General features: G+C 44.4%; 1 protein-coding gene across 1 annotated transcript in view; it reads left to right on the top strand.

Moving 5' to 3' along the window:
• Nucleotides 1-13793, top strand: part of MSN (moesin) — a 47618-nt gene extending 33825 nt beyond the window's left edge. Inside the window, exons 3-13 of the mRNA XM_037408064.1 lie at nt 3079-3174; nt 3685-3959; nt 4416-4499; nt 4853-4999; nt 5358-5454; nt 6669-6832; nt 7284-7414; nt 8088-8248; nt 8779-8871; nt 9278-9511; nt 10550-13793. Coding sequence (XP_037263961.1) covers nt 3079-3174; nt 3685-3959; nt 4416-4499; nt 4853-4999; nt 5358-5454; nt 6669-6832; nt 7284-7414; nt 8088-8248; nt 8779-8871; nt 9278-9511; nt 10550-10714 — 1647 coding nt within the window. The 3' untranslated portion in view covers nt 10715-13793. The remainder of the gene's footprint in view (nt 1-3078; nt 3175-3684; nt 3960-4415; nt 4500-4852; nt 5000-5357; nt 5455-6668; nt 6833-7283; nt 7415-8087; nt 8249-8778; nt 8872-9277; nt 9512-10549) is intronic.
• Nucleotides 13794-14538: the final 745 nt, after the last annotated feature.

Raw genomic sequence — 14538 nt, 5'->3', positions numbered from 1 at the left:
TCTCTCAGAAGTACTTGACATGCCGGTCACAAAGGGAGAGAGGCCTGCTTCATCTTTAACTAGCACAGCAGGTGAGATTCAAGACAGATTTGTGCTGTGGTATAGCCTGGGTTGCTTTGGCCTTTGGCCCAGAAACTTGGTCCAAGTGGAATGTAGTCTTCTCTGCTGGCATGCTTTGGTCTTGCCCACGTGTAGATGGTGCTTTTGGGCAGGACCCATGCTTGTTTGCCATTGTGGTAGTGTATTTCCTGGGCTGAGAATGAGGGCAACCTTCAGTCATCGTCTTGATGCTAAAATCTACATTTAAGAGGCTGCTTATGGCCCCTTCAGCTGTGGGACAGCATTCAATGGCAAGAACATAGTTCAGAGAGAGATGGGTGAGAGCTGAGGGGAAGGACAGGAGGAGTTATGCAGACCTGGAAAATGTGGAGTAAGGAGAAGTGAGAGAAAAGATTACTTGGAAGGCGTTGTGTTTCTTTGAACTTAAGTAAAAAAAAAATAATAATAATAATACTGTGTGCTTAGACTGTCTGAAGAAGGGGCATTTCTGGTGACTCTCACTGCACCTTTTCCCCTGCGGCAGTATTGCTCACAAAGTGGAATTTTAGGCTAGTGGCCCTTGATGGCGAGCTTTGTCATGGCTGGTCAAGGTACTGTGGGGCAGCTGGATATTAGGGCTGCCTGTAATCTGTTGCCAGTTGTAGGCTAAGCCTTGTACTGGAGGCTAAACAAGACCCAGGGACTGACAGAATGTTCTCCCTGGCATGAAGAAAAGATGTCACTCTCCAGCTAAGAGTGTAAAGTTTAGGTATTGAAGTGCAGTGGTCTGTGTGAAACAGTGCTCTCTATTGTCCTGTGCTGTGTGTCAGCCCTTCTTCATCCTCAGCTGCTGCCAGTTACTGTCTGCTTTTTGGAACATCTCGCAGTTCTTCAGGGCTCTGAATGCTGTACACGCCCAAACATAATCGAGCTGCTAGCTGCCAGCCAGACTCCTTGCAGCTGTAGAAAGCTGTTTCTTCATGCTTTTTCCCTTGCTAAACGGAACTAAATAACCTGCTAGAGCTGAGGTAGGGAGGAGGGCTGTGTCGTGTGCCCCCCTCCCTGATACAGTAGCAGCGTGGGGGTGTGATGATGTGCTGTACTGGCTCCCCCGCTCCTCTGTCCAGTTTGTTGTTGTCACTGCTATTGCAGTGCAGACTTCTGTTGTGGAATAAAAGTCCTTTTGTGCAGGGCCTCGGTTGATTCCTTTCAGTTCCTTGCAGGCAGTCCAGCTTGTTGAATTCCCAGGCATAAGCTGCTGACAAATGGAAGTGAGGCAAGCAGCTACATGCAACGGAGGGGGAGCTTACATCCCATTCAGATATTAATGGTGCTCAGAACAGAGCTTTCCTTAGGCTTTGGGACAGCCTTTCTTCCTCTCCTTGTACCACACGCTTTCAAAGCATACAGCAAACTCTTGATTCTTCTCTGAAATTCTCCTTAGCTGTGTGCATCCTGCTATGTGATGTGCACAAGCAAGGGTTTATCTGCCTCAGGTCCCACTGTGTTTGCAGGGGCTTTAGGCCAGCTCTCCAGCTCGTACTCAAACAGGGACAGGCTGAATAATTTCATGGACTCTAGTGGAATAGTGTTTGTAGGCTGTATGACCTTGCGTAGGTTTTGTCTCTGTATGTTCTGCTAATAGCATGCCTCTGCTGAAAGCTGCCTTTGCTTTCTGGGCCTGAAAGGAACTGACACTGGTGTTGTAAGGCCAGAAGAAATGTCTGATCTGAGCGCTAAAGAATCTCACTAGTAATGTGTTTGTGGGAACCTGTGTCCTTAGTGTTGCATCTTGCCAAAGCTAGAGACCACATCAGAAGGGAGCAGAGTGCATCCTTAGGATTTAACAAGGAAGTAACTTCAAAGGAAGTGTTTAGGGAGAAATCGTAAAAGGTGGGACAAGGCAGTACAAAATTATGTCAGCTTACCTGGCAGGGGGGCAGGGTGTTCAGGCAGCTGGCTCTCCCAGGGCAAGGCTTGTTCCCTGCTCTCCAGTTGTTGAGTCCCTCTGAAGGAGGGAAGCTGTGAGCCAGCCCCAGGGGTGGCTGGGGTGTAAAAGCAGCTTAGTGTCACGCTTTAAGTACGGTGTTGACCTAAAGACAAATGTCTTCACTCTTTTCCTCCCTTGTCTAGTAATGGAGATGACACGTAGGTGCCTTGTTTGCTGGTGTGAGAACAGCTCCCGGGGGTTCAGGAGAGGTGTGGGGGAGCTTAGCTTCTAGACTTGCAGCACCCTGTGGCACGGCCGCCTGCTAATGAACAGGCGTTATTGAGAAACTTCCCTCTCCTTCTTACCAACAGTGGCATTGTACTGCTGTAGTCTTCCCCCCCCCCCTCCCCCAGAGGCTCTTGTCTCTTGTTACAGTATGTCTGTAAAGCTGCCTTAACTCTTATTTACATAGCACCCATGGTGTGCTAGGGACGTGACTACGGAGAGAGTTTAGTAGTGGTGTAGGTAATATCTGTGGTGGCTTTGTCCTGGCACAAGGAATAGCATATTGACTTACCCACTGCAGCACCCCTTAATGGTGCTGCTCATTAAAGAGCTGTGTGAAAGGCTATCCACAGGTATCACTACAGTAGAATACAAATCTTAAAATAGCACAACCTAGTAGGACACAACCTGGCAGGGTGATTCATGGCTTTCCCAGGAGTAGTACATTTGCATGATAAGTGAGGGGTGTACCTCAAAATGGAGCTGTGATGTTGATTGCTGGCAGCTATTACACCTGTCTGAGCTGTTGCATTGTGGTTTGGCTATATGTGTTGGCTTATAAGTAGCTGAAGAAAATGGTGTCCCAGCTGTTGTTTATAAATAGCAGCAACCCTTAAATAGAAGAGGGGGAGGGAAGAATACACTAGAACTCCCACTTAACACCTCTCGGATGCCCTATCATCTTTATTTGTGCACTGGGGAGGCAGGAGGCTGGGGTGCTGGTCGTCTTTGTGTTCATCTGAACTTACCCCCATAACACGTTCCTAGCCGCTAGTGAGATCAGCCCATCTGGCTGGGGCTTTTGCTAATCATCTTTCTTTCAGGTCGTCAAGACTATTGGTCTAAGAGAGGTCTGGTTTTTTGGACTTCAGTATCAGGACACCAAGGGCTTCTCAACATGGCTGAAATTGAACAAAAAGGTATGTTTGCTCCATGCTTTCACTTGTCCTGGGTTCCCTCCTCTTGGAGAGCAAGGGCAAATTCAACCTCCTTACTTCCTTCAGGGATCTGTTCTTGCCTTTCTGCACACCTGATGTTCTACAAAATTAGCAAGTTGGTGTAGCCTTCCTTCAGTATACAGACCCCCTCCCCAAGGTGCAAAGAATCATGACCTGGTCCTCCTATATCTAGTTCTGTTTGTTTTCCAGGCAGTTCTGTTATCCTTCCTGGTAACATGCTAATGTGGTGCTCATGTGAGCATCTTGGTTGCAAAGAAACATGGAAAGTAACTCACCTAGTGCTGATCATAACTAGTGGCTTGTCATAAGTCCTGTGGAGAGAGGCGATGAGGTATTTAGCAGTTAAGGAATTGAAAGTCCTTGCTTTTCTGTCCACTCACTTCTACATTGCAAATGAGAAATTTTTTTTTTCTAATGTATGCTTGTCTTCACTTGGTACATTGACTATAAAATCTGCTAACTCTGTTCCAGGTAACAGCACAGGATGTACGCAAAGAAAGCCCCCTGCTTTTCAAATTCCGTGCCAAGTTCTACCCAGAGGATGTGGCAGAAGAGCTGATTCAGGACATCACACAGCGCCTTTTCTTCCTCCAAGTGAAGGAGGCAATTCTGAACGATGACATTTATTGCCCTCCTGAAACAGCTGTCCTCCTGGCTTCTTATGCTGTCCAGTCAAAATATGGAGACTTCAGCAAAGAGGTGCACAAGTCTGGCTACCTTGCTAGTGACAAACTGCTCCCACAGAGGTAAGTGAACCAGGGTGGTCTTAGACCTTCTTTGCCTTAAAGGGTTTGGGACTTGGTTGTTGTTTTGGTTTTTTTTTTTAGGGGAGGTGGTGTGTCTTGTTTGGAATTTTCAGAATAAAATATAACCTCGTATTTCTCTGAGGGTTGTGGTTAGTATTCACTTGATTAAAAGTGTTAATCTTAAGCATCTTGTTGCTACTGAAGAAACTAATCAGAAGTAGTGAGAGAAGCTCCAAAACAAGAAATGTAATGCTACAAGGAGAAGCACAGCTGAATGCACCTTGTCATTTTTCAGAAGTCTGAATACTGATTGGTGTGTGTCTGGCAAGTCTTAAAATAAAACTGTATTTCCTGGAATATTTCTGTGGGATGCCAGTGGAGTATTTAATGAAGCATTATTTGAGAGTGATGTTAAATGCAGTGGCTGATCTCAAACATCCCGTGTACTCCTCTTAGAGTTCTGGAGCAGCACAAGCTTAACAAGGACCAATGGGAGGAGAGGATCCAGGTGTGGCATGAGGAACATCGAGGAATGATTAGGTAACTGATGCAATGTGAAACTGCTGTATTTGAAGAAGTGTGATATATGAGTGTGTAATGTATGAACGCATGCAAAAATCTGTGGCTTGCTTTGTGATGAGTTAAGCATTCTTCAGGTTATTTTGCTCAGAGTAGCTACGTTCACATGCCTCAGCCCTTGGTAATCCACTTCAGATGGGTGTTCTTTAGTAAAACAAAACTGAGTCTGAAGGGTTTGATATTGTCCACTTGGGTGATGCCTGGAACCTTTACCAACTTGTTGCTGCCCTGCCCGTGTAGGAAGACAGCAACTTCTTGCTGCAATGGCTTATAGACTCAAAAAGGAGTATCTGCTTTCTTTTTGCATGCTGCAGAGAAGATGCTGTTTTGGAGTACCTGAAAATTGCACAGGATCTGGAAATGTATGGGGTGAACTACTTCAGCATTAAGAACAAGAAGGGCTCTGAACTCTGGCTAGGCGTAGATGCTCTTGGACTCAACATTTATGAGCAGAATGACAGGTAATAAACCGCCTCTCCTTGTCATTGCCTTCAGCTCCTTTCCAGTATAAAGGCATTCTTATCAAGACAGTTGTGTCCCTAGTCTCCCTGCCACAGGTGCATTCTCCGGTTCTGTTCTTCATTTAAAAAAAAAAAAACAAAACCAAACAAAAAAAAAAAAAAAACCAAAAACGGGATTGAAAAACTACTTATGTTCATAATTAATTTCCATGACTGATTTTTGTTTGCTGATTCCAGGTAATACAAGAGTACTGAAGTACAAGGGCAGATTTGGTAGAATTTTGAACTTTATATTGTAAGTCAAGAATTTGGAATTACTTGGGGCTCTTTTATTTCCTTTTGCTTTCAATTTCTGCAGGCTAACACCAAAAATTGGATTCCCTTGGAGCGAGATCAGAAATATCTCATTCAATGACAAGAAGTTTGTTATCAAACCTATTGACAAGAAAGCACCAGTAAGAAATTAAACTTTTGGCTTCTTAGCTGAATGTTTTGGGGTTTTTTTGCACACTATCTTTTAATTAATAAAGTTAATGCTGACTGGAGGAGTGCTGTGCTACGTGATCTGTTCAGGGCAGTATGCACAGAATGGGTCTAATGGCAGTAAGGTGACAGCTGGGTTTTGTTTCTGGCTAGGAGGGTAGAAATTTATTGAGTATAACTTTAAACTGTTCAAAGTCAGTGGCAGGGAGAAGCTGTTTGCTTAGGGCAGGGGTCCTCAAACTATGGCCCGCGGGCCAGATATGGCCCCCCAGGATCCTCAATCCGGCCCCCAGTATTTACAGAACACCCCCCACTGGGGGTTGGGGGGGGGGGGAAACCAAGCAGCCACAGATGACTGCCTGCCACTTCATCCGTGCGCCGGCCCCCTGGTTAAAAAGTTTGAGGACCCCTGGCTTAGGGTTTCTGATTCTCCTAAGACTGTTCAGATTCTCTGATAATACAGTTAGAGAACTGAGGAACCTGTGTTAGCTGTGAGTGCTTCCTTTGCAGGCTTTTTGTAGTTTTTCACCTTCCTTGAAGCTGAAGCTTCAGCTTATTTTGTAGGGTATGCTGGGAGGGTTGGGTTTTTTTCTTGCAAACTTATAATTTTTGTAACTGGTTTCATCTTCAAGGCTTATTAATTTCCTGTGTCAGCTGATACCTTCTGGTCATTCTTGTTACGTTGCTGCTTGGAAGAATTCCCCTGCTGCTGTTGCTCCTTTTTGACAGATCAAAGTTACTTATCTACTGGACATAATGTTTAACACCCTTTCCGGCATAAAATATTATGCTTGATGTGGTTGGCCAGGCTACTGCATTAAGTAACAAAGTGGGAGGAGAGATGGGAAAAGTCATAGTCTTGGTGTGCCAAGTAAACCAGCCCCTGATGGTGTTTGTAACAAAACAGTGAAGCTGAGTTGCTGTGTACTCTGTATGCTAGGGATGCTTTACAGTGAAACACAGCACACTGTAACAAGTTGGGCACTTCTGCCCTGTTGGTATCTTTCAGGTTGAAATTCATTCCTGAAAGATCGGTGTCTTAACTACTACCACCAGTGAACTAAACACCATTAAGAAAAGTTGACCAGCAATTCTAGAAAACTTAGGGTCTTAGAGCATATTTCATACAGAGGGGGATTCTTATGCTGAAAGAACAGGTGTAATTCTGCCTTTTTCTTGTCCCAAGGACTTTGTATTCTATGCCCCTCGGTTACGGATTAACAAACGAATCTTGGCACTCTGCATGGGGAACCATGAGCTCTACATGCGCAGACGTAAACCAGATACCATTGAGGTGCAGCAGATGAAAGCACAGGCTCGGGAAGAGAAGCATCAGAAACAGATGGAGAGGTTGGTAGGGTTCTGAGTAACCTGGATTCGGTCGTTCACCGCACCATAGCGCTGTGTTCTAGATAAATTGCTGGCAGCACCTTAATCTCCTTGATGCAAAAATAGACCAGATTGCTTTCTGCTTCAGTAGATCTAATGGGATGATGGAAACTGCACTTACCATAAATGTGATGCGCCATTACTTTCTTAAAGATTTGTCTATTTGATGGGACTAATATGGATCTTGATACAAGGAGATTTCTCTTACAACGTTGCTATTATGAACTTGCCATTGAGATGAATGCCAGCAGAGTTTTTTTCTTTTTGCACTTCTGTAAAGGGGCTTGTCTGGAGTGAAATTCATCACCTGAGTGCTGTAGTGCATGTCTTGTGTGCTCATGGCTTTACTAGGAAGCACTCCAATCCAAGTAGCTGTTAATTTGAAATTGCATTATGATTTCTCCCTCATCAGAGCCCTGCTGGAGAATGAGAAGAAGAAGAGGGAGCTGGCAGAAAAGGAGAAGGAGAAGATTGAACGTGAAAAGGAGGAGCTAATGGAAAGACTCAAACAAATTGAGGAGCAAACCAAGAAAGCTCAGCAAGGTAATACAACATGTTCCTTTATTTCCTTAGATGCATTGAGCGAGAAGGGTTCAAGCAGTAAAGTTATGAGCATCTCTGAGCTGTTTGGCTCTCCAGTGTGGTGTGCTAAATGGTGTTAAGGCCCTGGTTTAATCTTCTGAAGCTGAATGTAAGCCTTCCACATGCAGCTGGTGGAAGACCACTTGCATTAAAGAGATGGGTGACAGCCAAGATGCCTCTCTGGGAGCAAGAGTACCTTGCAGTTGTTCACATGCTGGCTAGAAGCTTTATCCCAGTACATCTGTAGAGGAAGGAGTCAAAAGTGTAGCAGGGGTTACACCAGCCACTACTCTGAGGTGAATGCTATCTAATTGCTTGGCCAGCGTTACAGTGTGGTGTTGCCCAAGCAAAATGCTGTATCCTTCTTTGCCTTTAAGGATGTTATTTTGGGATGGGTACTTCCCCACAAATTGAACAGGCAAATAAATAATCTGTTGGCTTGGAATAGGCCTGGCTCTCAGTCTTCCAGCTCAGTTACAATGTGAAAGAGAGGAAAGGGGACATCTGCTTGCGTCTTTACTTACTTTACTTGTCCCTCTGAAGGAAAACTGATCCAGAGCATAGGTGTAAGGGCACATTCCTCTTCTACTGCCATTCTTAATCTCTCTTCAAATGCACTCCCCTGTTCTTTCAGAACTGGAAGAGCAGACCCGCAGAGCTATGGAGCTGGAACAGGAGCGAAAACGAGCTCAGGAGGAAGCAGAGAAACTGGCTAAAGAACGTAGAGAAGCAGAAGAGGCAAAGGAGGCCCTATTGAAGGCATCCCATGATCAGCAAAAGACGCAGGAACAGCTGGTAAGTGGATGAGTTGAAAATCAGATAGGGAAAAGAGTAACAGGGTAGGCACTTAAGTTCTTGAAGCTATGAATATGATGAGGAAGCATAGTTTCGTTCTTTTTTTTAGCCTAAACCAGATGAACTTACACCTAAATACAAGTGTATTTGTACAGTGGCTCTGGACTGTTGTGTGTTTTGCCTTTTTTTTTTTTGTATGTGATGCTGAGAACATAGTGTAGATGTCACTGATCATTTTCCCTCGTTTGGATTCACAGAATTGAGTTCTGTAGCTCTGTTTAGAGAAGAAGGGAAAACCCCTAAAAACCCTTAGAAACCAAACAAACAAAACAAAAAAAACCCAAAACCCAAAACTTCTTTGGCTTTCTTTTTGCTTGCATCATAGATGTGATTCGGACTGAAGTTTACAGGAAGGCACTCTCCTTAACAAAAAGATAGTTAGAGATACTGGTTTTATTCAGGATGTAGACTAAATGCTTCATTTAATAGATACTTTGGGTTTGTTCTCATTAAAAGCCTTTCTTTTGCAGGCTGCTGAGATGGCAGAACTCACAGCTAGGATCACGCAGCTGGAGCTTGCCAGGCAGAAGAAAGAGAGTGAGGCCCAGGAATGGCAGCAGAAGGTGAAGCAGAATCTGAGCAGAGATCTTTGTGTGGAATTACTTTTCATTCTGTGTTGTGACCTAAACTACTGCAGTACATGCCACACTAAGCTGAGTGTCTGCAAGCTTGAGGGCGTTGTAAATACCCAGCTTTGCTTTTCTTAGTGGAGTGAGTGCCTTATTCTAACTCTATGTAGAAATATTTTGACTAATTAGGCCTATGGCCGATTTTCCATGAATTATAACCATACTTCAAATCTCTGAACTGTTTGCAGAAAGTTTTCCAGATAATTGTGGTGGAGTAGCTTTGGAATGTACCACTTCAGGTACAAGGTTTTCTGCAATAAGCACAGAGTAGTACTTCTGTGAGAAGTCTCACACATTCAGGATTATATTGACTGACTTATTGTGGCATGCCTTGCTGCAGGCACAGATGGTGCAGGAGGACTTAGAAAAGACCAAAGAGGAGTTGAAGACTGCCATGAGCACCCCTCATGTCACTGAGCCCATGCACTCTGAGAATGAGCATGACGATGAGCAGGATGAGAATGCAGCGGAAGCCAGCGCTGAGCTGCGATCGGAGGCCACCATCAAGGACCGCAGTGAGGAGCAGCGCACCACTGAAGCAGAGAAGAACGAACGGGTCCAGAAACACTTGAAGGTAAGAAGTTGGCATCAGAGAGAGTGTGTGCCTGCATGCTACTTCTAGTCTTCTCACTGTTAATTGCAGCTAGGAGGTATTACTAGTGTTTAAAAAACCAAACTAAAAACAACAAAACAGCTGGGGGAAGGGGTGATCACGATCTTGTCAGGTAGCTGCTTAACCATTGAGCAGAGGCAGATCTTGTCTCTTGGCACCTGACTTCCATTTCACTGGAAGTAGTGAAGTATTTTCAAGCAGTGCCAAAAGGCAGCATCTGTCAGATGTCAGACATAGCGTGCTCGTGTGAGTCTTGCCAGCTGTCTAACAGCTGTTCATAGCCCTGGCTGCTGTGAATCTGAGAACCTGGTCCAGTTCCTGTCAAGCAGCTGTCGGTAGCTGCTGTGTCTGACCGGGTTGCATTACAAAACCTTGAGAGCAGCCCGCTAGGGCTTGGCATGGAGGCAGCGGTGCTGTACCACCTTCTGATAAAGAACTCCAGTGTTCTGACGTTGAGTCTTTCCAAGCATTTTGTTACTCTGCCTGCTAGCTGCCTGACTTGCATCAAGCTTTGCTTGTTCTGCGTTCTGCTGTGGTGGTTATGCACAGGCAGAGAGACAGAGGTGCGCTTTACCTTCTGCAGCAAGTTTTTTTTTTTGTGGTAAAACACTAGTAATTACTCAAATTAGCAAGATGCTCCTGTTGTCTTTAGGGATTCATGCACCTGACTCTTCTTCTGAAGTATACGGGAGAGAGTCTTTCTTCCTGTGCATAGATAAACAGGGTGACAGACTGCCTGATGTTTTCTGTCATCAAACATTAGGGAAAAATACTAAGTATTTCCACAGAATCACATAATTGCTTAGTGTGGAAGGGACGACTTAAGATCATCTAGTCCCACTTACTCAAGGAGGTTGCCCAGAATTATAAGCATTTGGGCTTATCTGTTTCTTGTCTCCATAGATACTGAATCTTTAGGAGGATCAGCAAGGAACCTCGTCCAGCTTTGAGTCTTTGGCACATGCTAACCCATTGTTATCTGTTTCTCCTTCTCCAAAGGCTCTTTCCTCAGAGCTGGCAAATGCTCGGGATGAAACCAAGAAGACGGCCAATGATATGATCCATGCTGAGAATATGCGTCTAGGCCGAGACAAGTACAAGACCCTCCGTCAGATTCGGCAGGGCAACACCAAGCAGCGCATTGATGAGTTTGAGTCCATGTAAACTCTCCCCTGCACCTGCTGGCCTGCACTCTCTTCTCCCCTCTTTTCCATCCTCTCCTGTCATTCACTCGTAATTGTGCTATGCTGGAACCACTACAGAAGAGTGACCAAGGTCTTACTTATCAAGTTTTGGGCAAATGCTGGAGTTAAGCAACAGAAGAATGAGTAGTATTTACATCTTCCTGGGGTGGCTTGGGAAAGCAAATGTGTATCGGGGCAAATCTGAAATTGCTTGGCTTTGGGAAAAGTCTCACTGCGTTTAGTTTTGTATTGCTTACTGAAGTGGCTGTGTGCCGTCCTCTCCTGTTGGGTGGGGAGGCCAGCAGATGCTTTTGCTGAATTTTGTACAGTAAAGTGTTAAGTTTGACACCGTGCCTTCTTACTAACTTGCACAAGCTTCAGTATTAAACTTAGTAGCCAGGGTCTAAATTTCTGAGTTAATACAGGGTCTGAATCATGTAGTTGAGAAAGGGAGGCTGGAGCTTAGAAAGAAGGGTTGGACGTAGGATGTGGGCTTCCTTTCTAAAAGACCAAAGCTTTTGTCCTTCAAACATAAGCAGACCAAACATTCTGTGGCATTCCTGCTGGTGTTACCTTTTGTTATTTAATGATGGAACTTTGAATCACCTAATCATGAGGAGGCCTTTGGAATATTTCCAATGATGTAGTGTGGTTTGGACCTCCACTTCCATGTTTTCCAGAAGTTTGGTCTCTGGTAAATGGCTTTGTTTGTTGTCATTTGTCTGACTTCAGTGTAACCAGTGAGGCAGAGATAGCTGAAGAATGCTGCCTTCCTTTTTGGGTTTGCTAATGGAAACCTGAAGAGGTAGGTAGAAACATAGAAGACTAAAAATTCTTTTAGCTGTGTTTTCCCTTGCTGAACCAGTACATTTCTAGTCATGTGAATAGAATTTCAGGTTTTTCCATAAGAGGCCTTTTTAGCACATAGTCATTGGTGCCTTATGACTGTATAGACCTTCTGTAGCTCAGATGTCTTTAGTTTAAACTAGATGCAATCATAAAAAGTGATCAGCAGCTGGGGACCAAAAACTACTTTTATATCAGAGTCGTGTACAAGACTGCATCTGTCTTCCTGGCTTCAAGCAGCATTTGAGGGGAGAGGATCCTGAGATACTTGTCCAATTGCTGCCTTAATCCTCACTAGCATTCTGCCAGATCCCTGGCTCAAGTGCTTTTCCTTCCCCAGAAGGATGCTTTGCCCCTTTGTAGCTTTGGGAACAGACAGCTCTGTCTCTTAGAAATGGGACATAGTGGTTGTGAGACTGGTCCTGAGAGCCTTTTGTACCAGTTGTCGTAATACCCATCACCTGTCTTCCAAGCTATCCATGCTGTAGCTACCCAGAATCCTTCCTGCCATTTCTGGGGAGGAAACAGCGGCGTATGCTCAGGGTTGAATTGGGTTTTGCCTTGATCCTTCACAGAAGGAAATGTTAACCTTCAGAAGAGGCTTCTTAAAAATGGATTCCACTGACATTGTGAGTCCTCCTTGACTTTGCCCTCCGTGAATTAGCCTGTCCTACAGGAAGTCATCATGCTAGCCAGTGATTTATTTTCTTGCGCAGGGCATGATCCTAAATCTTGTGACTTTCTCAGGTTTGTGGATTCCCCCTTTGTATAGTATCACTGCTACTGGTGATAGAAGAAAAATATCTGAATGCTAGAGTATTTTCAGCTCCCTGCTCTATAGGAAAGGTAAAGGGGGGACTGTGCCAAAAAGAATTGTTTGTGATAGTGTTAATAAACTGCAGTATTTCCCCAAGAATTCATTAGGCTGCTGGAATCAACCTTACCAGTGCTGTATTATTTCTGTTGTGGTTTATAGCAACAAAAGTCTGTGGACATCCATACAAATACCAACCAACCTCTGTTAGGGAACATACCTTGGCATGTTGCTGTTTAACATCCAGGTAAGTCCTGCGGGAGCCCCCTTCTCTCCCCTGGACACTGCATGCTTTTGCAGGGAACACGACATGGTAAGTTTTGGTTGGCCAAAACCACACACCTCAGTACTTTCAAAGTCACAAATGGAAGATTGCAGTTAAACTTGTAGGAATTGATTTGCCTGTTTCTATACTGAAGTGTTATTGGCACTGGCTGTACATGAGTCTCATTACTGGGGAAACAGAGTAACTGGGAAAAAGGTTTTTACACTTCTGTTTTGGTGCTTTAAAGCTGGCTCTCAGCACTCGTGCTCTGTCCATGGCAATTATTGATGCTTTTGCAGGGAGAAAAGCCTTTATTACATTTTAAAGATTTCCTAACAAGCTGGTATATGGTGCCTGGAATATGTGTTCAAATAATAAACCAGTAAACCTTTTCTGCTTTGATGGGTCACACAACACTGCTGAGCTCATGTATTATGATGCTGGTATGACTTCTGTTTATAGGGGTTTTTTTAATTGTTCTAATTCCAAATGGTCCAATATAGGAATAGAACAGCTTGTGCCAGTGAGTCCACCTAACTCTTTGTAGTTGTTTCAGCCCTACCTTCTTCTTAACCAGTATTATATTCCAGTGCTATCTAATGATATTTGATTTCAATATTTCTAGCTATGCACAATTAGAAAATACTAGTCATGGGGTGGAGGATATTTTTATGGTCCTCCTTCCTTTGAAAGTGTATACTGTATGTAAAGAAATTATATTTTGCAAGAAAACTAATGTAAGAAGCTTTCAGTATTACGGTGAGATTTGTAGACACTTTTTTTTTATTTGTTAGATACAGTGAATTGTTCTTCCTCTCCATGTTCCAGTTTAATTGGATAACTACTCCTCTTGGGGGTGGGGGGAGGGAAGTACTTTGTCAAACGTTTGCCTGGCTTGTTTTTTCTTGTTTTATTTTTTGTTGCTGTAAATTATGTTGAGGATTTTTGACCAGTCTTTTTACTGGATTATAATAAAACATCAATTCCTTAAGGTTGTGGAGTAATTCATGGATCCATGTGCTTATCTGCAGAGAGAACTTTAATAATAAGGCAGTTTTTTTCCTGTTTAGAGGAGTTTTAAAATCCATACCCTGTTCTTCCTGAAGTGCCAATAAAGTTCACAGAAGTTCAGCAGATGGTGTCTGGCTGGTTACTTAAGGTTTACTGTGAGTCTGCTGCTGTGTCTCCAGTCTAAACAGGTCTGCGCTGTGGTTCCCAAGAGGTCTGCCTTGTGGTGCGCTCACAAATCGGGGATCTTGCTTGCATCCTGAAAAGTAGCTGCTGGAATAACATCCCTTTCCCCCTCCCCAGACCGCCAGGCTGTCTGACTGGAGCCAGTACTGGAATTCACATTTCTTTGTGGAGACAATGCGTATAAATTTGTGTCATGGTTAACCTGCAAAAGGACGGGTCAAATGAAGGAGGAGGAGCTGCTGTTGGAACTTGCTGCCGGCGAGCACTGGCTGTGCCATGCCCAGGCATGTGTGACCAGGTTAGCGTGCAGAGGGTGGCTGGGCCTCAGTGCTGCTGCTTGTCCCCAGTGTCCTGCTGGGTCTGTCCTGCCCTGACCTTGTACCAGGGGTTTCAGCCCAGTTTGTTGTTCATCTACCTTGCTGTGGCTATCTGTCTCTGCCTGTGTTTCCTGAGGTCTCGGGACTGGGTCCAGTGATGGAAGGTAGCAAGCATGACTACTGGCCACCTTTCTGCTAACTGTGTGCTCTTTCTTTGTAGCTGCTTTCTGTGTGGTTGTGAAGAGGGGCATTGCAGAATGTCTGCCTTTTGCTGCATTGCAGAATAAGACAGAGATTTAGTTCATCAGAACATGTTAGTGCATAGAGATCTGGTGCTAGGGGAGAAACCTGAACTTGTCTATCCAGAA

Source organism: Falco rusticolus, chromosome 14 (genome assembly GCF_015220075.1).
Source record: "Falco rusticolus isolate bFalRus1 chromosome 14, bFalRus1.pri, whole genome shotgun sequence".
Taxonomy (NCBI): domain Eukaryota; kingdom Metazoa; phylum Chordata; class Aves; order Falconiformes; family Falconidae; genus Falco; species Falco rusticolus.
Note: the sequence above shows the minus strand (reverse complement) of the source record. Positions and strands in the feature narration are given on the sequence as shown.